The sequence below is a fragment of the Hyperolius riggenbachi genome, chromosome 8 (assembly GCF_040937935.1).
Source record: "Hyperolius riggenbachi isolate aHypRig1 chromosome 8, aHypRig1.pri, whole genome shotgun sequence".
Classification (NCBI taxonomy): domain Eukaryota; kingdom Metazoa; phylum Chordata; class Amphibia; order Anura; family Hyperoliidae; genus Hyperolius; species Hyperolius riggenbachi.
In genome coordinates, this window is record NC_090653.1 from 272,742,636 (window position 1) to 272,762,624 (window position 19,989).

Below are 19,989 nucleotides of genomic sequence, written 5' to 3' on the forward strand. Positions count from 1 at the left end.
TTTAAGAGTGCTGCATCCCTCTGCAAGATATCTCACTATTTTTGACTTTTCTGAGCCTGTCAAGTCCTTCTTTTGACCCATTTTGCCAAAGGAAAGGAAGTTGCCTAATTATGCATGCCTGATATAGGGTGTTGATGTCATTAGACCACACCCCTTCTCATTACAGAGATGCACATCACCTACTATGCTTAATTGGTAGTAGGCTTTCGAGCCTATACAGCTTGGAGTAAGACAACATGCATAATGAGGATAATGTGGTCAAAATACTAATTTGCCTAATAATTCTGCACTCCCTGTACTTTTGGCCATAGACCCTGAACAAGCATGCAGCAGATCTGGAGTTTGACGTTGTCAGATCTGACAAGATTAGCTGCATGCTTGTTTCTGGTGTTTTTCAGATGCTACTGCAGCCAAACAGACCAGCAGGCCTATCAGCCTCCATAGCCTCGCTTCAGGTGTGCTTTAAGAGACACTTGAAAGCCATTAATTGAGGGATTTGAATCTTTTACCATACTGCCCTCAAAGCAGTACAGAATGGCTACCCACCCCCACCCACTGTACACCGCATAATATTCCCCTGGCATTGTTTTGTATTCCCATGGCACCTTCATGCATTTGACTACTGTAGTTGCTGTCCAGAACCCCTGAATACCCAGAATGTTATCCTCCACTGACTTTACTTGTGGTTGGATTTGTGAAGTTACAGAATCCAGTATTTTTGGACCTATTTGGTCTACAAGCCCTCAAACTGAGTAGAGACCTACTTGAGCAATGGTACTCATCACTACCAGTTACCAATTTTAAATGACTGGGGATGATGACAGCTGGTGAACGGAAGCAGATTAGAGAATCAGTGGCCAAAATCTTACCACTTGTGCAGCAGTCGCACTTCATACAAAGAGAAAAAGGGACAATTTTGGTTGAAAGAAAATGAATACTCAAGACAGACTCTTCACAAGATTTGGAAACCGGTTCCCTTTACAAAAAAAAAAAAAAAGAAAAAAAGAAAAAAAAAAAAAGAAAAAAGAAAAAAAGACATAAGCAGCAAGTGAGCCTGGCTTTGTAACGAGTTAACACGTGGAACTTGTTCCTTCCACACTGAGGAGTTGCGACTTTGTCTTTGGGTCACTGAGCATCTTCCTTAGATGAATAAGCAGCCATCTAGGTGTTCTGCAGTAATAGCCTCATGTAGGCCAGCCAGGAGTAAAGCTTCTGCCTGACAAAGCAGCTTTTCCCCCTCCCACTGGGAGACACAAAAGCTTATTTCCTGCACTCCATGAGCTAATGGAATTTATGAGATGAGGAAGCCTGGTACCGTGTCCTAAATCTTTGAGGAAGTCACATATCCATTAATGCCGTCCAGCATGTATTGAACTTTGCCGCGGCACATTGATTCCAGTCCTTCATCCACTAATTTCACTTGCCGTACTATAGTTTTCCAGATGTACTGCATCACAGACTACTAAAGCCTTTAGAAAAAAAAATTTACACGAGTTATGTTGACCTTCCAAGGTCATCCTCACTTGTATCGCGACCGAGCCACTTAAGAGGACCTCTGAAGAAGTGACTGGGTTGCGATACATGTTAGGTGCAGTAGGGACGAACATTGGCATGAACAGACAATGTGATACTAAGATCTAGGGTAAGCTTACCTGGATTTTTTACATTCATTTTAATTTACACAACTATAATTGGAGGTGCTTTTAGTTGACTCGTGGCTCCCTATAGTGTGCAGTAACCTTACTATATCGAGCTCTACGGTGGACTTTTGTGCACAAGTCCCTTAGTGATCAAACATTATTTAGGTTTCTATATGAACAGCTTTTTTATGTAGCATAATTGTCACTATCTATATGGGTATGTTTTTTCCCTTATCAGTTCATGCCTCACTCATCTAGTGAGTAGTTATTGCACATTTGTTGTATGGTTCACACAGCCCCAATTCCCACTGTGTGCTTTTTTAATTGGGTTTTTGATTTTTAAGATAAGTCCTCAAACTACTTTGCTATACTGTATATGTGAGAAGTGTATTCTATTTTATTTGCTATATGGGTAGCTTTTTCTTATACAAGTAGCTACAGGTGTCCAGAGACAGGCAATACAGTCTAAGGCTTCTGTGTACTAACAGAAGCTGCAGCTACATTATCCAGGCATGGCACAGGGGTATAGGACTATGCCTTAAAGTGGTCTGAAAGCCAGCATTTCTACTTAGCTTTAAAGCGGTGAGGAATCTTTTCGAGCAACTATCCCAAAACATTTTTTTTTTAGCACAACATCACTGTAATGGTTAAACAAAGCACTTTGTCCGGCTATTCAGCTTCAAATCCGCATCCAAACTGGAGATAACAGTTTACATTCCAATGTTGATACATGTGTGTGTAACACGTGTATAAAAAAAAACAAAAAAAAAACTGAGAAGCTGTCTGCTTTAGGCACACACAGTTCAGAACAACTCACTAGAAGATTTTAAAGAAAATATGTAATGAAAAAGCTTCCCCTGGGGGGTACTCACCTCAGGTGGGGGAAGCCTCTGGATCCTATTGAGGCTTCCCCCGTCCTCCTCGGTCCCACGGCGGCGATGTAAATATTTACCTCCTTAGCTCCAGCGCAGGATCTGCTCTCTGCACCGAGATAGGTGAAAATAGCCGATCTCCGCTGGGCCGCTCTACTGCGCAGGCGCAAGTCTCCTGTGCCTGCGCAGTAGAGCGGACCCGACGGAGGTCGGCTATTTTTGCCTATCTCCGTGGGAAGAGTCGCAACAGCGCCCCCGCTGGAGTCAGAAAAGGTAAATATTGCACAGCACAACAATTGTCGCCTGTGCGTTCCGTGGGCTGCAGAGAGACCGCCGCGGGCCACAGGACAGGGGAAGCCTCAATAAGGTACCGAGGGCTTCCCCCTACTAAGGGGAGTACCTCCCAGGGGAACTTTTTTTTCAGTACAGGTTTTTAATATATAATACAAAGTAGTTAGAATAAAATGCAATGGCAGCTTTCAGGGCAAGAAAAACTACACTTTGAAAAGTTGTAATTTGTAGACAGACAATATTTCTTGTGCACAAAAGCAAATATGATAACTGTATGAATAATAAAAAGTAGAACACATTTCTATTAAATGTTATGTCAAAGTTTCAGACCACTTTAAAGAGGAACTGTAACGACAAAACGGCCCCTGGGGGGTACTCACCTCGGGTGGGGGAAGCCTCCGGATCCTAATGAGGCTTCCCACGCCGTCCTCCATCCGTCAGGGGTCTCGCTGTAGCCCTCCGTGCAGCGGTGACGTAATATTTACCTTCCTGGCTCCTGCGCAGGCGCTCTGACGGCTGTCGGCGTCGAAGTAGGCGGAAATACCCGATCTCCGTCGGGTCTGCTCTACTGCGCAGGCGCAAGTTTCCGGCGACTGCGCAATAGAGCGGACCCGACGGAGATCGGGTATTTCCGTCTATTTCCGTGCCGAAAGTCGCCACAGCGCCCCCGCTGGAGCCAGCAAAGGTAAATATTGAACTGACAGTCGGCACAGTCGCCTGCTGTTCGGAGGGCTGCGGCGAGACCCCCGTGGGACAGAGGACGGCGTGGGAAGCCTCATTAGGATCCGGAGGCTTCCCCCACCTGAGGTGAGTACCCCCCAGGGGATCTTTTTGATGTTACAGTGTCTCTTTAAATTTGATAATAGCTGTAATAATTTGGCCAGAGAACTCGTTTAAAGAGTAACTGTCAGGCTACAAAAGCTAATTTAAACCTCTATTCTCCTGTGTTAAACAGTTTAGAAGGAAGCCAAAAAGGCATTACTGAAGATAAAAATCTCTCTTACATTTGATGTGTGCTTATCAGCAAAGCTGTTATTCCCAAGCTCTTAAGAAGACACAAGCCGCATACCATACTGCAAAGCATTCTGGGGCTCTCCCCTCGGCTGCTAATGAGAAGTTACAGGGTCAAGTAACAATAGCATGTAACTCAGTCCAGCGCACAGCACTGATAAATCTCCCGGCAGAGTACACTGCAGGAGTCCGCTATTGTTCCTAGCCACATGGCTAATTAATATTCACTGCACACTAGTGTTATTCAGTACAGCTTTTCTGTGATCAGGAAGCAGGGAGGACATGACGACACATTTGGCTTCATAGGAGACAGACAAACATGGAACCTGCCATGAGCTGTCAGGAGCATCATTCTCTGCATATACTATATAAAAATTCTGTGAAATCCAAACGTGGACAGTGAAATGCATATGTAATGTAAGTACAGCCTATATTTAGCTACTGATATATGTGTTTATTTTCTCTGAGACCTTATACCTAACAGCTCCTCTTTAAAAGCACTTCTATAAGGTGGTTCTACAGCTTCTCTTGCTGTGCGCACATAGAAACATTCTTTCAGGCAGACCCCACCCATTCTATTGATCAAGATAACTACTACCTTTGAATACATCAATTAAGAAATCTCTCTCACTTTAAAACCGTGTTAGCCATCGGTAGAAAAAAAAAAGTTTTTAAATTAGGAGGATACCATTGATTATAGTTAGCCAATAAATGGAATCATCCCGATTCAAAACTTCACCACTTTAGTCTGAATCCTAAAGACTCTGTCACATGGGAGCCTGAACTGCCACTCGTCCAGCAGTTCCGCCACCAACAAGCTCTTTGTGGGTGATACTTCGAGACAGCAGATTGGCGACATTTGTAACCTCACACGTATTCACGCTCAGATGCAACTCCATGGAGGTAGGTGCCTCTCCACCGCTCATGCCAAGTGCTAGCAAATGGCCGGTGCACAGGAGCAGCTGACAAAGTGGAACATTCACCTCAGGCCTCTCGTGTGAAAGAGACCCAAGAACAAAAGCTAAAGACAATGGATGTACGTGGATACTTGCTGACGACTTCATCTGCATTAATGGGTACAAGACCTTGATAGAAGAGAGGCTGAAGGGAGCCTTTCTCGGAAGCTCCAATATTTTACCACCATTAGGTTGGTTTTGGTTTTTACTTGGAGATGGACTAAAGTTTCACAGAAGAATTCTCTATCAAGACGTTCGGTAGTCCAACCTTCATTGCACAAAAAATAAAATCTGCAGATTCAAGGACAGTAGCTTTAAATACGGCACTTACCAACAACATGGCTGATGTACCATTGGGTCTCGACAAGTGGATAGTCATCTCTGGGAACATGCGGTCTATACGGCTTATGACATCATCAATGTATCTAAGAGGAAACAGATGATTAGCACAGATGAGTCATCCTGGTCAACAGATAATCCGTTGGTTAATTACATGCACTCAAAGGCATAATTGAGCAATGCTTAGACCGTATGTGGCAATTTCAGCTCATAAGCACCTCTAGGATTTAACACAAATATCCTTTAGCTTTTCCAACTCGATACTGAAAGCTAAATCCCCTATTTGGTGTCGAAGCAACCGCTACTCAAAATGGATATTTCGGTCTTTATGCAGACCTGAAGTGAAAATATTGAGATGAACTGTATCTGAAATCCTAAAAATTAGACTCATTACTGGTATCACATAAGCTTTTTTGTGTTTAAAGGTCACAAACCTGGTGTTTGAATTAGTAAGCCATTTTGAGTAAAAAAATACTCCCGACCACCACTGTTCAGCACCCAAACAAGCGGACAGGGTCAGGAGGAGTTCACCAACTTGCGAGTCACATTGTATTTCACGCGACTCCGATCTATTAAAAATCTACCTGACTGCTGCGTTGCACTGTTTGATGATGCAGTACAATGCTATGGGTCATTGATCTGCCGCTGCTAACAGCCTGCCGCTGATCGATCAATTTGATTGATTTTGCACAAAAAAAAAAAGTAGGATGATTGGTCAGGCCACAGTATTGATTTCTATTAGAGTCAAACTGGCTTAATATCGATGTGGGGAGGTTGGGGCACACACCAATGAGTGCATGGCCACCTTTACAGCTCTATGACGACGGTCAGATGCAGGCACCGCGATACAGATGTATCTAGCCTACGGGCTAGCAATGCGTCTTACTACGGAGCTGGGAGGAGGGACAACATAAAGTGTCCAATAGAAGCTTCTGGTAGGGAGAGTAGAATTACAACGCACTCAGGTTGGGTTGCTCAATATACAGCATGCTGGATCTTTACGCAATGTTCAATGTTCACAAATTCTCGTGTGCAGCAGTTTCTCAGCTGCCACCGACCAAATTAACTAGAGTGTGCACATGGCGTCAGTGGAGCAGGACAGGCATCAAGGCAACTGCCGGCATTCAGCCTGTCTGGAAGGTGGAAGAATACATATACCTTTTTCCTCCCCCAATGGGCTTCGTTTCTTGCCCGGGAGTTTGCTTTACGTCTGGAGAACATTGCATTAGTGCATTGTCTGAAGCAAGTCCTGTATGTTTTGTAAAGAGCCCCTTCACACTTTTCTCTGATGTGAGTGACAGCTGGTACATTACCGCAATCCCACGCCGAGCCCCGGCTCGGTTTCTCTGCTCAGCAAAAGCGTGTTGCTGCTTTGCAGAGGAACAAAGGTCACTGCTAACTATATGCTAATAAAGACATAAGGTATTTCTCTTCCACCAGAGCGCAATCAATAAACATCTCCAGGCCCGGACACTGGCCGCAACCTGCGCAACATAATGAAGTGGCGTGAGAACAAGACAAATTGGAAGAGCTTGTCGGAGAGATGAAGGTGGGACGCCATTCCTGCTCTAGTGTGGTCTGGAAATACAGACAAAGGGACAGAGGATGGCACTCCGGGGCCAGAGATCACTGCAGAATTGATGATCCTGCAAACTTCCTGTGCACTTATTAAAAAAAACTTAGCCAGTTGGTGGTAAAAGTCTGTACTGTAGCTGCTGGCATCTAGCTTCTTAGAAATAAGTGGCCAAAAAAAAGGCAGATTAGCCAACTCAGAAAAAGTTTAATGTTTACAGGTAAAACAAATAAAAGGGGGGGGGGGGGTGTTAAACAGTACCCAAGGCGACGTGACATGAGATAGAAGTGTATGTACAGTACATGCAAATAAATATGCTGTGTTCCTTTCATACATCAGGTATGCAAGTGACAGTTTGTCCCAAGTCAAACTATAGCATAACCCTCATTGATAAGGAATAACAGCCATAAAACCTTTTCCTGGTAAAAAATAGTGCAAGGTAAGCGATAAAAAAAGCGCAACTATTTTTGGCTTAAGGTGCGTACACACCTTTGAAAGAGGTCGCCGCCTGAGATCTCTCACACACACACACACACACACACACACACACACACACACACACACACACAGTAAAGAGGAAAAAGCACAAACCCTTCCATGGATTTATGAATCAGATTCCATACATAGTGTAACATTTTCTCATATTGTCATGCTTATCAGGTTTGCATCCTTGTCCCTGCCTTCTGCTCCTGCAGAGGAACCTTGCTGGCTCTCCCCCACCCCAGGCAGGACCATTCTGCGGCATGCGAAGGAGTGAATGTGTCAACAGCCGCAATTCTGATGAGCGCCTGGACAGATGGTGACGAGTTTGAGCCTGACCCCTCTTCAGGGACTGGATGAGATCCAGCACTGGTGTGATGCCGCTCAGCTTCGGCGGGGATTTAAATAGCAAATGTATCCCACACAACGTGCGAGAGACATGCTGTTCATTTCATACACCCATGCAAAGTTGAGAAAGTAGGCATCGCTAAGCATGAAAACAGCAGCTTGGTGTAAAAAGAAAAAAATATTAAGGATTAAAAAAAAAAAAAAAAAAAATTAAATACATACACATTTACAATGGCCAACGATGGTACAAAGTAATAAAGCTAAACGAATGCTGCGTTCTTGTTTAACATTATTATATCATGTACTCCTTTATAAAAATACATTTGTCGGTAACATCCTAAGACATCCATATATATTGAAATTTATTTAAACACAGCTGCGTATTTTTAACTACTCACTTTGGTGTTTTTGGTTTGTAAAACTAAAGATACCGAATTATATTGGTTTATACAAGACTTGTCATCTCAAAACCTCCTGTAGTTTATTGAACAAATATCCCAGTGAGCCCAACATATGTATCAGGGGATGCTGAAGCCAGGATAGAAGTAAGGATGGTCACTGTGGGAGAACCACTGCTGCCTGTGTGACAAACAAGACCAGGAGTCAAATGGTGCAGTATCGTAGGTTAATGCTTAAACTAACAAGAGCAGTTATACTCAAAGGTGGGTTGCAGAACAACTGTCGCCTGTGGGGAAAATACAGTCCCCGCTCGGTAATCCCGGTCCTGTTAGACTCTGCGGTCCCACTCCTGGAGTCCTCACTGAATGTGGATGGCACCACACCAGTAGGAAGAAAACCTCCAAAGGAGGGTTAGTAGGCACTATAGAAGGGTATATAAAAATTTTAGAGCCCAAGATCTAAACTAAACGACTGAAGGCACTCTTGACCTGAGGAAGCAGGCAGAGACCTGTGAAACGCGTTGTCTTTTAAACGCATGTTTGAATAAACCTTACCTGATATATACCCTCTTGTGTTTCTGGGTTGTGTCATCTAGAGAAGTAAGATACCTCGTTTTTCTATATTTGATTAATTTTCTACACAACGGATTTCCTGGTAGATATATCCACCAGGCGGCTCCACCCCTCTATACTGAAACCAGAATGATTACCGTAGAAGTGGGTATCCTGAATAATTGACTGCATGCTACTATAGGTCACTACAAAAATAGAGGTGGATAGGGAGGCCCTGAAAAGTTTCATGGAATACTCAGCTCCCGGTTGGTCCGCTTCCATGATGGCACGATCACACAGGTGTCCTGCTCTGCGACAGATTCCCTCTCCCAGCTGCAGATGATTAGCAAGGCTGCGGCTCCATCAGGCCCTCCGCTCCCCCTCCCACTTCCTTGAGGTTGAATTTTTCATTTTATTTATTAACCTGTGATGAGAAAAATGATATTTCCATCTCCAGCACAGCTGTCACCAGCACAAGTCTCCACATGTCAGCAGATAAATAAGCTCCGTCCTTCTACCAACACCAATTAACAATGTTTAATGGGAGCTGAATGGGAGGGAAGCTGTGTAGAGGGGCTGCCTGGTGACATTATGTTCCTATGCAGAGCGTCCTGGTCTCCCACAGAAGACAGTGGGAATGATTTACATAGGCAGGTGCAAAAGAAATCTGCCACAATCAAGTGGACCACTTCTGTCACTTGAAGTGCATTTCTCAGACCTAGGACGGTATTGGGAATCAGGGTGGTATGGGACTGAGACCTACCCCCCCCCCCCCCCACTTCTTATCCTCCCCACCTACCAAATAGAGGAGTTGTTCCCTCCCTAAGAGGTGTGTTTGTAGCCATACTACTCGAGGTGCCCATTAACGCTGCAGTTTTCGCATCAAATGCCATCTTTTGACGCACTTTTCACAATCAATATAAAATGATTCTGTGGTTGATTGGAACAGAAAATTCAATCAATCCAAAAGTCGGATTTTACGAATGTAATTAATCCAATACCTTCCGATTACTTACCATCGTAAAAAGTTTGTCGAGAAATCACATCTGACGAAAAAAATGCTTCAGCTCATTGGCACCTTTAGGGCCGGTTTCCAATACTGTGGAAATCTGGGCGAAGCCCCAGAGTTTCCCCGCAAGCAAATCGCGCAGGGAAACTCTGCCATAGGGGAGAATGCTGCTGCCGTCCGAATCGCTTGCCTTAGTGACTCGGATGACAATATGTGAGAGGAAGCGAATCCCACAGTCAAGCATGGCACAGCTTCTGTGATTCGGCTGCAAACTTGCAGGCTAGAAAGTGGAAACAGGCCCTTATGGTTACTATTGGAGGGCATGGAAGAAAGACACGCTTGGTGCCCACTACACCCTCATATACCCAAAAGTCAAAGTGTTAAATGCAGATTAAAAATACAGATACAGGTAGTCCCCGGTTAACGAACGAGATAGGGACTGTAGGTTTGTTCTTAACCTGAATCTGTTCTTAAGTCTGAAAACTGCCATCTCTGTCCCCTGTTATTCCTCTATGTCCCCCTGTGCCTCCAGTGTCCCCCTCTGTGTCACCTCTGCACCTCCTGTGAGCCCCCAGTGTCCCCCTCTGTGTCACCTCTGCCCTCTGTACCTCCTGTGAGCCCCCAGTGTCTCACTCTGTGCCACATCTGCCCTCTGTATCTGTTTATACAAGTTTAAGCACCATTTTTTCCTTTGAATTTTTTTAAATTGATGTTCTCAAAAACCAAGTCCGATTTGAAATTTTTTATTTGTTCCCATGGAAACACAGAATCCATGCGGTTCGTATCGGCGGGACACTCGTAAGTCGGGCGTTCGTAAGTCGGGGACTACCTGTACAGTGGTTTCCCTCATCAATTAATTTTCAGTTCAGGTTTGCTGTAACAGAATGGCTTGTGTTTCCAAGAAAGAGTGGGAAGGTCGACAAAATCTAATAAGCTTTTATTCTGAAACGCTAAAACTGCCCCAGAGCGTCTTTACCTGTGCAGGGGGATGTGAGAACCCCGTACCAGGCAGTGATGGATGAAGCGGACCTCTGTCAGTGCTCAGAATCTCTATGCCCTCTCCTCACCCTGGCTGCAGAGCGTCTCAGACCTGCAGAATTGATGGAGAATGAAGGAGGCCTTGCTCTGCTCGCTCTGTGCCTGTGGCCATTTATACATTTATCTACGTGGAATATCCATTAGCAGGAGGTGGAGGGGGCCTCTTGTTTTCTAGGATGGCACTAAAAGCCTTGAGTCAGAAGGGAGAGCCGGGGGAACGCGGACCTTATCCTGCCGCTTGTCATGTACTCACTGTGGATGCAATGCAGACAGAACCTTGTCAATGTCATAGACCAAAACAAGGCAGGCAGAAACAAAACTCAATGCGGACAGGGAATGGGCATTTTATATTGCAAGAGACTCTTCATGTCTAAAGTTCACATAAATCCAATCAAAGCTTCCAGTGTCTCAGTAATTACCTGCCCCAACCTCCTGACACCAGTGCAAAACACCAGCTGAATTTACTAAAGTGGTGTCACATCTAATGCAGTAATGTTGCCAAGCATGGTGGGAGTGGAGTGTCTGAGCTCCAGAGCTCTGGTTCATAATGAACCACCCACCACTCTATGAAGCTGTTGGCGCCACTGTGCAGGTGCAATAAAAAAAAAAAAAAAAAAAAAAAAAAAAGGGGAGGTCCCGGACAGCAGCCATGGGATCAAGGGGGACATGGGAAGCCTCAGCCACCCAGAGGCTTCTCTCATAGGTGTTTTTTTTATCTCACCTCAGTTTGCTTTAAAGTAAAGCAGAGATGTATGTATGTATGTATGTATGTATGTATGTATGTATGTATGTATGTATGTATGTATGTATGTATGTATGTATGTATGCATGCATGCATGCATGCATGCATGCATGCATGCATGCATGTTATACACAGCGCTGCCCATAATTATTCCTACCCCCGGCAAATTTTGAATTGAAGTTACTTTTATTCAACCAGCCAGTCTTTTTTTTTGTCAGGAAATGACTTGGGCATATCCCAAAAAGACAAAACAAAATTCTCAGCTTCTATAAACATTTGAGCCAAAAAAAAGTGTCCAGTCCAAGTTATTAATACTCTTCACAAACTGTCACAGTCTGTGGGAAAATCTAAACTTCTATACCATTCCAAATAGTCCAAGCTGTTCTAAAAGCATCCTAATTACCCTAATTGGGAACAGCTGATTTAATCAACTCAACAGGTGAAAAACAGCAGCTCTCTGCAGTTGGTTTGTGGACAGTCATGGCTAAATGTGGCTGCTCCGAAGTCAGGAAAGGGCTGCAAGGCCATTTCTAAAGGTTTTCAAGTTCCAGTGGCTACAGTGCAAAGGGCAGTACAAGGCATCTTCCACACTTTGGAAAATCTCAGAGGACGTGGAAAGCCAAAAGTGACACCTGTGCTAACCAGGATAGTGAAAGAGGTGAAAAAGAATCCAAGGATCACCACCAAACCATCCTGGTGAATCTTGGCTCTGCTGGTGGCAATGTCTCAAGGCAGACAATCCAACGGAGACTGCACACTGCTGGGTTCCACAGATGCAGACCAAGGAGGATGCCACTTCTCCAGATAAGGCACACAAAAGCTTGCTTGGCCTTTTCAAATGCTTATTTGGACAAAGAAGAAGACTTCTGGTCTTCTGTGGTATGGCCTGACGAAACAAAAATTGAATTGCTTCGTCACAATGAGGTTTCCTGCATGTGTCGTAAAAAAAAAAAAAAAAAAAAAAGAGAAGCCTTCAACCCAAAGAACACAATCCCCACTGTCAAACATGGTGGTGGGAACCTAATGCTTTGGGGGTGTTTTTCAGCCAATGTTTCTCAAAGGCCTGGTGCACACCAGAGGAGTTCTGAGCGTTTTGAGTTTTTAAATCTGCTGCTAAGGTTATCCTATGTGTCTGTGCGCACTGGAGCAATGAGGTTTATGTAAAACAATCCATAGCATTACATTGGGAAGAGCTTTTGAAACCTCTAAAAGCTCTTCCCAATGTAATGCTATTTTTGTTTTACAAAATCTCATTGCTCCAGTGTGCACAGACACATAGGATAACATTAGCAGCAGATTTAAAAACTCAAAATGCTCAGAGAAACTCCTCTGGTGTGCCCCAGGCCAAAGACAACATTAGACAATCTGCAGAGAAACTTGGCCTTGGACACCAGTGGACATTTCAGCATGACAATGACCCAAAACACAAAGCAAAAGTGGTGAAGATGGTTAGCAGATAATGTTTATGAGTGGTCAAGCCAGAGTCCTGACTTGAATCCAATTGAGAATCTGAGGAGGGAGCTAAAGATCAGGGTGATGGCAAGAAGACCCTCCAACCTGAAAGATTTGGTGCTCATTGCTAAAGATGAATAGGCAAAAATACCTGTGGAGACATGCAAAAAGCTGGTCTGCAATTATAGGAAGTGTACTCTTGTACATAGTCTTCTCTTTTGGGAGACACCCATGTCATTTCCCATCAAAAAATTACTTTCTAGTTGAATAAAAGTAACCAAGTCAAAATTTTCCAGGGGTATGAATAATTATGGCTTCCCTAGCGCTGCGTAATGATGCAATGAAAAAGAGCCCCCGCGGCTCCTTCTGATTGCGTCATTACGCAACGCTACTAGTGAAGCCGCTGGGAAGTATGGTGAAGGGAGAGAGGACGTTGCTGATTGGCCCGGAGCAGCCATGGATGAGGTGAGACTTGCAGCAGCTTCTGCTGCGCATACTCTGCTTTAGGTGGCTCGAGAGGCACAAGGAGACAGAGGGGGGCAGAGATGACAGAGGGGGACATTGGAAGCACAGGGGACAGAGAAGGCACAGCATTCCAAGTTAAGGGCAGATTCAGGTTAAGAACGAGCCTACAGTCCCTATCTTGTTTGTTAACCGGGGACTACCTGTATATAAAATGTATTTTTCTACATCTCAGGCACACTTTTAAACATGCAATAACCCACAAATTCACACTCATATGAATGAACAGATGTCCGTAAAAAAAAAGGTTTTGCTCAGAACTGGCCTTTGTATTTTCAACTGCCAGTATAGACCACTAAAATTTTAATATAGGCTATTAAATAACACAAGGTAAATATGCTATGAAATTGGTGTAGATCTTGGATTATTGGGGTCACGTATCAGAACTGACCCCTGCAGTTGGAAGCTCATAACACCAGCTAATACTTATGATTGATAGGCTCTCACACTTGTATATATCATCTGAGACCTCTCTTCCAATGACTGGTTGACACCAGTGAGCAGAACTTTGAAGATCAAGATTTAAATTATCACAGACAGCCATTGTTATTGTAGAAACCAAGCTCATCCCATAATCAATGGATCACTCTAGTGAAAAGTTCGGCATTCAGCCACCCTTCCAGTCATTTGGTAACAGTAGCAAGATAAGACTCTTCATGCACATTTTATTGAAGCTCAAAAAAAAAAAAAATATAATAAATTATATATAAATATAATAAATTATCTTACAGCTCTTCAAATGCCAGCACTGCTTTTCAAAATGGCGAAGGTCAACTTTACGGTGAACCAGAAGTGATAAAGTGAAAAATTAACAGGAGATGTATAACACTGCATACACATCCTTCTCAAAAAAGCACTGTAATTGGTTGTTTAACAACTTCAGTATCAACAGATAAAATCCCCTTGGACCAGAGCAGTTTTGACATTTTAGCTGTATTACTATTCAATCAGCCATAACTTCACCACTACTTAAGATAACTAATTGATATATATTGTTTATTCTGAGACAAACTAGTCTCTCTTTGGGAAGTATTGTCTCCCCAAAATGTTTTATTTTTAATGCTTTTTAAAGCAAAAAGTGAAAAAGAAAAATAATTTCTTAGGGCTAGTGCACACCGAGCGGCTTTTTGGGCGTTTTCAGATCCGCTTGCGGCTGCGGATCTGCTTGGTCAATGTATCTCAATGGGGTGGTGCACACCAGAGCGGCAGGCGTTTTGCAGAAACGAAAAATGCCTGGGTGAGGCATTTTTTGGATTGTGGATGCGTTTCTGCCTCAATGTTAAGTATAGGAAAAACGCAAACCGCTCTGAAAAACGGCACTTCAGAGCGGTTTGCCAGGCGTTTTTTGTTACAGTAGCTGTTCAGTAACAGCTTTACTGTAACAATACAGGAAATCTACTATACCAAAAACGCTACACAAAACCGCAAAACGCTAGCTGAAACGCTACAGAAAAAGAAAAAGCGTTTCAAAATCTGCTAGCATTTTGCGGATCTGCTAGCGGGTTTTGGTGTGCACCAGGCCTTAGAGTTTACCCACTATAGTTTTAAAATATAAAGGGCTACTGTAGATAAACACATTTTATTGGGCAAGTTCTCCATTAACCCAGAGAAAGGGTTAAAGTAGAAGGTCAATTAATTTATTATGTAGAGGGAATGGTCTTAAAAGTATATTTTATTGTAGTAGTTTTCCCTGCTTTCACATCACTATGGTTTCCAAATTACATTTTGACCATACAGATCTCCCTGGTAGTTTAGTGTTCCCCATGACACTTTTGTGCCCGCCTCCACATAGGTCCACTGGTGGTGGTCAGTGGTTCCCTTAGTGTCCCCAGAGGTCACCATAGTGCCTCTGGTGGTCCCGATCGGCAGGTGGGCAAGTATTATTCACCTCCCCTAGTTCCAGCGGCAAACATCTCTTCCCTCTGATGTGCTTCCAGCCAAGTTTCGGGTCCCACTTGATGTCATCAAGCTGAGACTCAACACTAGAGGCAGTACAAGGCTGGATGCTGTGCAGAGTGAAGGGTTAGCGATGACCACAACTGGAACCAGGGGAGGGGAGAGTCGGTCTACAATCAGCGGCTATCATAGTGATCACGTAATCAGGAGCAATCGCTGGGTGTGTGCGATTGCGGCGGGAGCACTTGTACAGCAGATTGTGCCATATGTGTTCTGGCAGAGACAACCGCACTAAAACAGGGAGAAGTGTAAGATTTGCATATTTTACTTGAAATACGCAAACAATTCTAAGTTAATGCAGAACATTGGCACGGAGCCAAAACTTTATTAAACGCCTTTTAGACATCTGTGGCAAATGAATATGGGGACACAAACAGTTATAGACCTCCGCTGCAGGCAAAAGTAGTCTTGTACTTAAAATGCCTTTAGGTGTCCATGGCGCATGGATGCGATAACAGAACATGTATATCTATACATGTTCTGTTATTGCATCCATGCGCCACGGATGTCTACAGCAGTCTAAGGGTTAAAGAACTGGTAGCCATCATATGCCCCCCCCCCACAAAAAATACATACGTAAGTAGATAAATGCTTGCTCTACTTACATATCAGATGTAATGCGCTGTCCACGATTTGGTTTCTTTTAATTTTCAATTTATATTATTTTCCTGGCAGCGGCCATCTTGTGCTCTCCAGGTTAAAGAGGAACTGTAACATAAAAATATCCCCTGGGGGGTACTCACCTCGGGTGGGGGAAGCCTCCGGATCCTAATGAGGCTTCCCACGCCGTCCTCCATCCGTCAGGGGTCTCGCTGCAGCCCTCCGTGGAGTCCGGGCAGCGGTGACGTCATTATTTACCTTCCTGGCTCCTGCGCAGGCGCTCTGACGGCTTTCCATTCCGAACTACACGGAAATACCCGATCGCCGTCGGGTCCGCTCTACTGCGCAGGCGCAAGTCTCCTGCGCCTGCGCAGTAGAGCGGACCCGAATGAGATCGGGTATTTCCGTGTAGTTCGGAATGGAAAGCCGCCACAGCGCCCCCGCTGGAGCCAGCAAAGGTAAATATTGAAATGACAGTCGGCACAGTCGCCGGCTGTTCGGAGGGCTGCGGAGAGACCCCCGTGGGACAGAGGACGGCGTGGGAAGCCTCATTAGGATCCGGAGGCTTCCCCCACCCGAGGTGAGTACCCCCCAGGGGATGTTTTTAATGTTACAGAGTCTCTTTAAAGAATCCCCCCCCCCCCCCTCCGCATCCCCCTCCTCCCCGCACTGATTCAGAGCACAGCGGGGAGGATAAAGGCAGCAGGCACAGACTCACCTAATAATGTATCCAAGTGCTGGCGCTCCCATCTGTTCTCTGCACTACCACCGGAGGCAATGCAGAGCGTATAGAAGGGAACTGCAGCGCCTGGAACCATTATTCAGGGAGTCTGTGTGCAGCTCCTTCATCCTTCCCCAATATTCAGCACGGGGAAGAGGGAGAATTCTGCGGGCTGTAGATGCAGCAGAGAGGGGGGCCGAGAACAGTGACAGGAGACAGCCTCTGGCCCCCCTCCCTGCGCACTAACACAGCTGAACCAGAGTGAAGGGGAGAGCAGGCAGCCAATCACAGCGCAGAGGTGTGAGTGACAGAGGCTTCAGCCAATCAGGCTGATACAGCATAGCATGTCACTTCTCTTTTGCGTCTGTGTTAGTCTGCGTACCATCTTAGAGCCTGGAGGCATGGGGAGAGAAGGAGCTCAGTAAGAATGATTTTAAAGTTTGGATTCGCTTGGTTAGCATCCTCTTGACTATTGTAACAGCCTGCACTACAAAATTAATTTTGTATTTAATCCCTTAGGCCGGGTTTCCACTGCTGCGAATGCCGGCCGATTCCCTGCCCACGAATTCGGATGGATTACAGCAGCCTACAGAAGTCTATGAGAGCCATCCGAATTCGTGGCCGAGGAGAAATCTGAGGCCCTTTAGCATAATTTCGTCAGTAGCTGTCCGAAAACCATAGCCGTGCATAGCGCGGCTAGAGGGATTCGGCTGCGAGAGGCAGCAGTTGTGCCGGCATCGCGTCTCGCAAGACGCATGCCGCCGCACAAATGGAAACGTAGCCTAACAGTTACTCTTTAAAGCAAACCTGAACTGAAAATTAAAAAGTAAAAAAAAAAACATACACAAGTCATACTTACCTCCCGTGTAGTCTACGCCACCATCTAATGGTCTTCTCCCAAGTCTTGTTTGTCTACTGTAATCGATTGAATTCTCTTTCCTCCCATTTAAAAATGGCAATGACCCAGTAACTTCTGGGTCAGCACACTGTTACCATAGCTCCCAAATCTCCCCTTTGGGATCTAAATCCTCCTTGTTCCTCTCTCTTTCTCATGTGCCCCTCAAGACTCATATATAGATCTATGTAAATATATGTATTTTCTACTGAAAAATGTGTTTAAAATAATCTATATTATTTCTATCATTTAAATTGATAAGATTTATTTTTAAATGTAAAAATCGAGGACCAATGATGATTGAGAGGACCAGTGTGGTCTGAATTATAAAACCGCGTCTCTTGCTTCTGAATTCAGTGAGTAGGGGTGTGGCAGGAGGCGTAATTAGGTGTGTGACACGGGTGCGTCTTAATGTGTCCCTCTTTCTCATCTAGAAAAAAAAAGTTGGGAGGTATGGTTAAACTGTAATTCCTTCCACTTGAGCCATAGGCAAACATTGACATTACCTTGCACATCAGCTGTCCTTTCAGTTTTAAAGCGGAATATAACCCTGCATTTCAACTTTGCTCTAAAACATTATTTACAGTATATTATATGCAACCAGCATTTTTTTTTTACTAGACCAGCATTGGAAGGGTTACACAGGGCTTTAAAGTCCCTGGAGATTTCTGCAGATGCATCCAAACTTGCGTTAGATACTTTTTGTTTACATAAATGTATCTAAGTGTTTATTGTGACTCATCTCTCTCACTGAGAAGGAGTTGGAGGAGGACAGCCAAAGAGTGTGTAACATTTCTAAATATATACATATAACTAAATAGAATGTAACTATCTGAACGTCTGCACGGAACTTAAAACCTCTGTGTTTAACCCTTCCAATGCTGGTCTAGTAAATAAAAAATGCTTTTTGCATATAATATGCTGTAAATAATGTTTTAGAGCAAAGTTGAAATGCAGGATTATATTCCGCTTTAACTGACCGCAACAGGATATTTCAGTTCTGGCAAAATCTTGTCAGAACTGGAAGGGATTACTGTTAGACAATGGTGAGCTTCCGAGAGGAACTGACGGCAAGGTAAATATGTAAACTATACATTGGCAGGGTTTATTTTAAATAATTAAACTCGGTTCAGGTTCCCTGTAAAGCAATTTCTTTCAATGTGGGTACCCTTTAGGAAAAAAAATGATTTGTAAAACTGTTTACACCTTTTACCAATTGTGACCCTTCCTAAGACTTCAAAAGGCAAAGAACGCTCATATGCTGTTCCTATAGAACTGGCCACAATATTCCGCTGCCAAATCCTATAAACAAATCCTTTAGAAGCTAGCGTATATAAATCCAGCTTGTTCACAGCTTTGCTCAAAGCTGAAAAAGGGAAGAAAAGTTTAGGAGCTGGCCTGACGTCACAGCTCCGTGGGGAGAAGCCAGTCTGCTAAAAACTCTAACTTTGCGTTTGGTAAGTGTGTTCTATTCCCGCTACAGTGGAACGTGTTGAAAGCTCTTGTTCCTTCTGGTTGACTCTCTGAATAGTAAGTTAGAGAGACTGGCATATGGTCACATATGTTCACATATTACATAAATACCAGCAGCCTAGATGGGACGCCAGATTACACTCTGCTCACACTTGATTAAAATAGAGGCTGAAACTAATATTATCCATGCCAGTAGCAGAACACAGGTCCACCCGGTGCACCCAGAAGGAGAACACCGTGATAAAAAGGAGAGAAAAGTTTCTATTTCCTACAACAGATCTCAGGAAGTTTGGAATGTTCTTGCTTGTTACAGGGTACAGTACTAGGAAAAAAACCAACGTACCACTGCATAAAAAGGAGGCCAGAGCTTGAGTAAAAACGTTTAATTTTGGACACGAACTTCAGCTTTGGTACCCTTTTTGATACTTCTCAAGAGGATCCTGAGGCTTCCCTCTGTTTAGAGGCTTCCCTCCCTGCTCTGAGAGAGGCGCTGCACCTACCTGCACAACCTCGGAGTTACCGTATATACTCGCATATAAGCCGACCCGCATATAAGCCGACCCCCCAACTTTTACCTGAATACCAGGGGAAAATGATTGACCCCCATATAAGCCAGGGGTAGGAAATGCTGGATTGGTGCAGGCACGTGATCCCCCCCCCCCCCAGTGTGTCCCAGTATAGCTAGTATAGTGCCCAGTATAGCCAGTATAGTGCCCAGTATAGCGCCCCCCCCCCCTCCCGCTCCCTCCGCCGCTGCTATTACCTGATTTAGGCAGCGGCCGCTTCCTAATCCGGGTTCCCCTCTTCATCATGCGTACACCGTAAGTGTATATATGTATATACACATACACACACACACACACACACACACACACACACACACACACACACACACATATATACATATATACACACACACACACACATATACATATATATATATATACACACACACACATATACATATATATATATATACATATATACACACACACACATATACACATATACACACACACACATATATACACACACATATATACATACACATATATACAATATATATATATATAATTTTTTATTTGGTTTTAATAGACTACTAATTTTTATTCTGCTGGCAC

The 19,989-nt window shown here is 44.1% G+C and overlaps 1 protein-coding gene across 2 annotated transcripts in view; it reads right to left on the reverse strand.

The window, feature by feature from the left end:
• The window catches only part of MED27 (mediator complex subunit 27), a 390,553-nt gene that overhangs the window by 160,083 nt on the left and 210,481 nt on the right, over positions 1 to 19,989 (reverse strand). For both annotated transcript variants that reach the window (XM_068248917.1, XM_068248918.1), the window contains exon 4: positions 5,102 to 5,195. In XM_068248917.1, the coding sequence (XP_068105018.1) occupies positions 5,102 to 5,195 (94 nt within the window). The remainder of the gene's footprint in view (positions 1 to 5,101; positions 5,196 to 19,989) is intronic.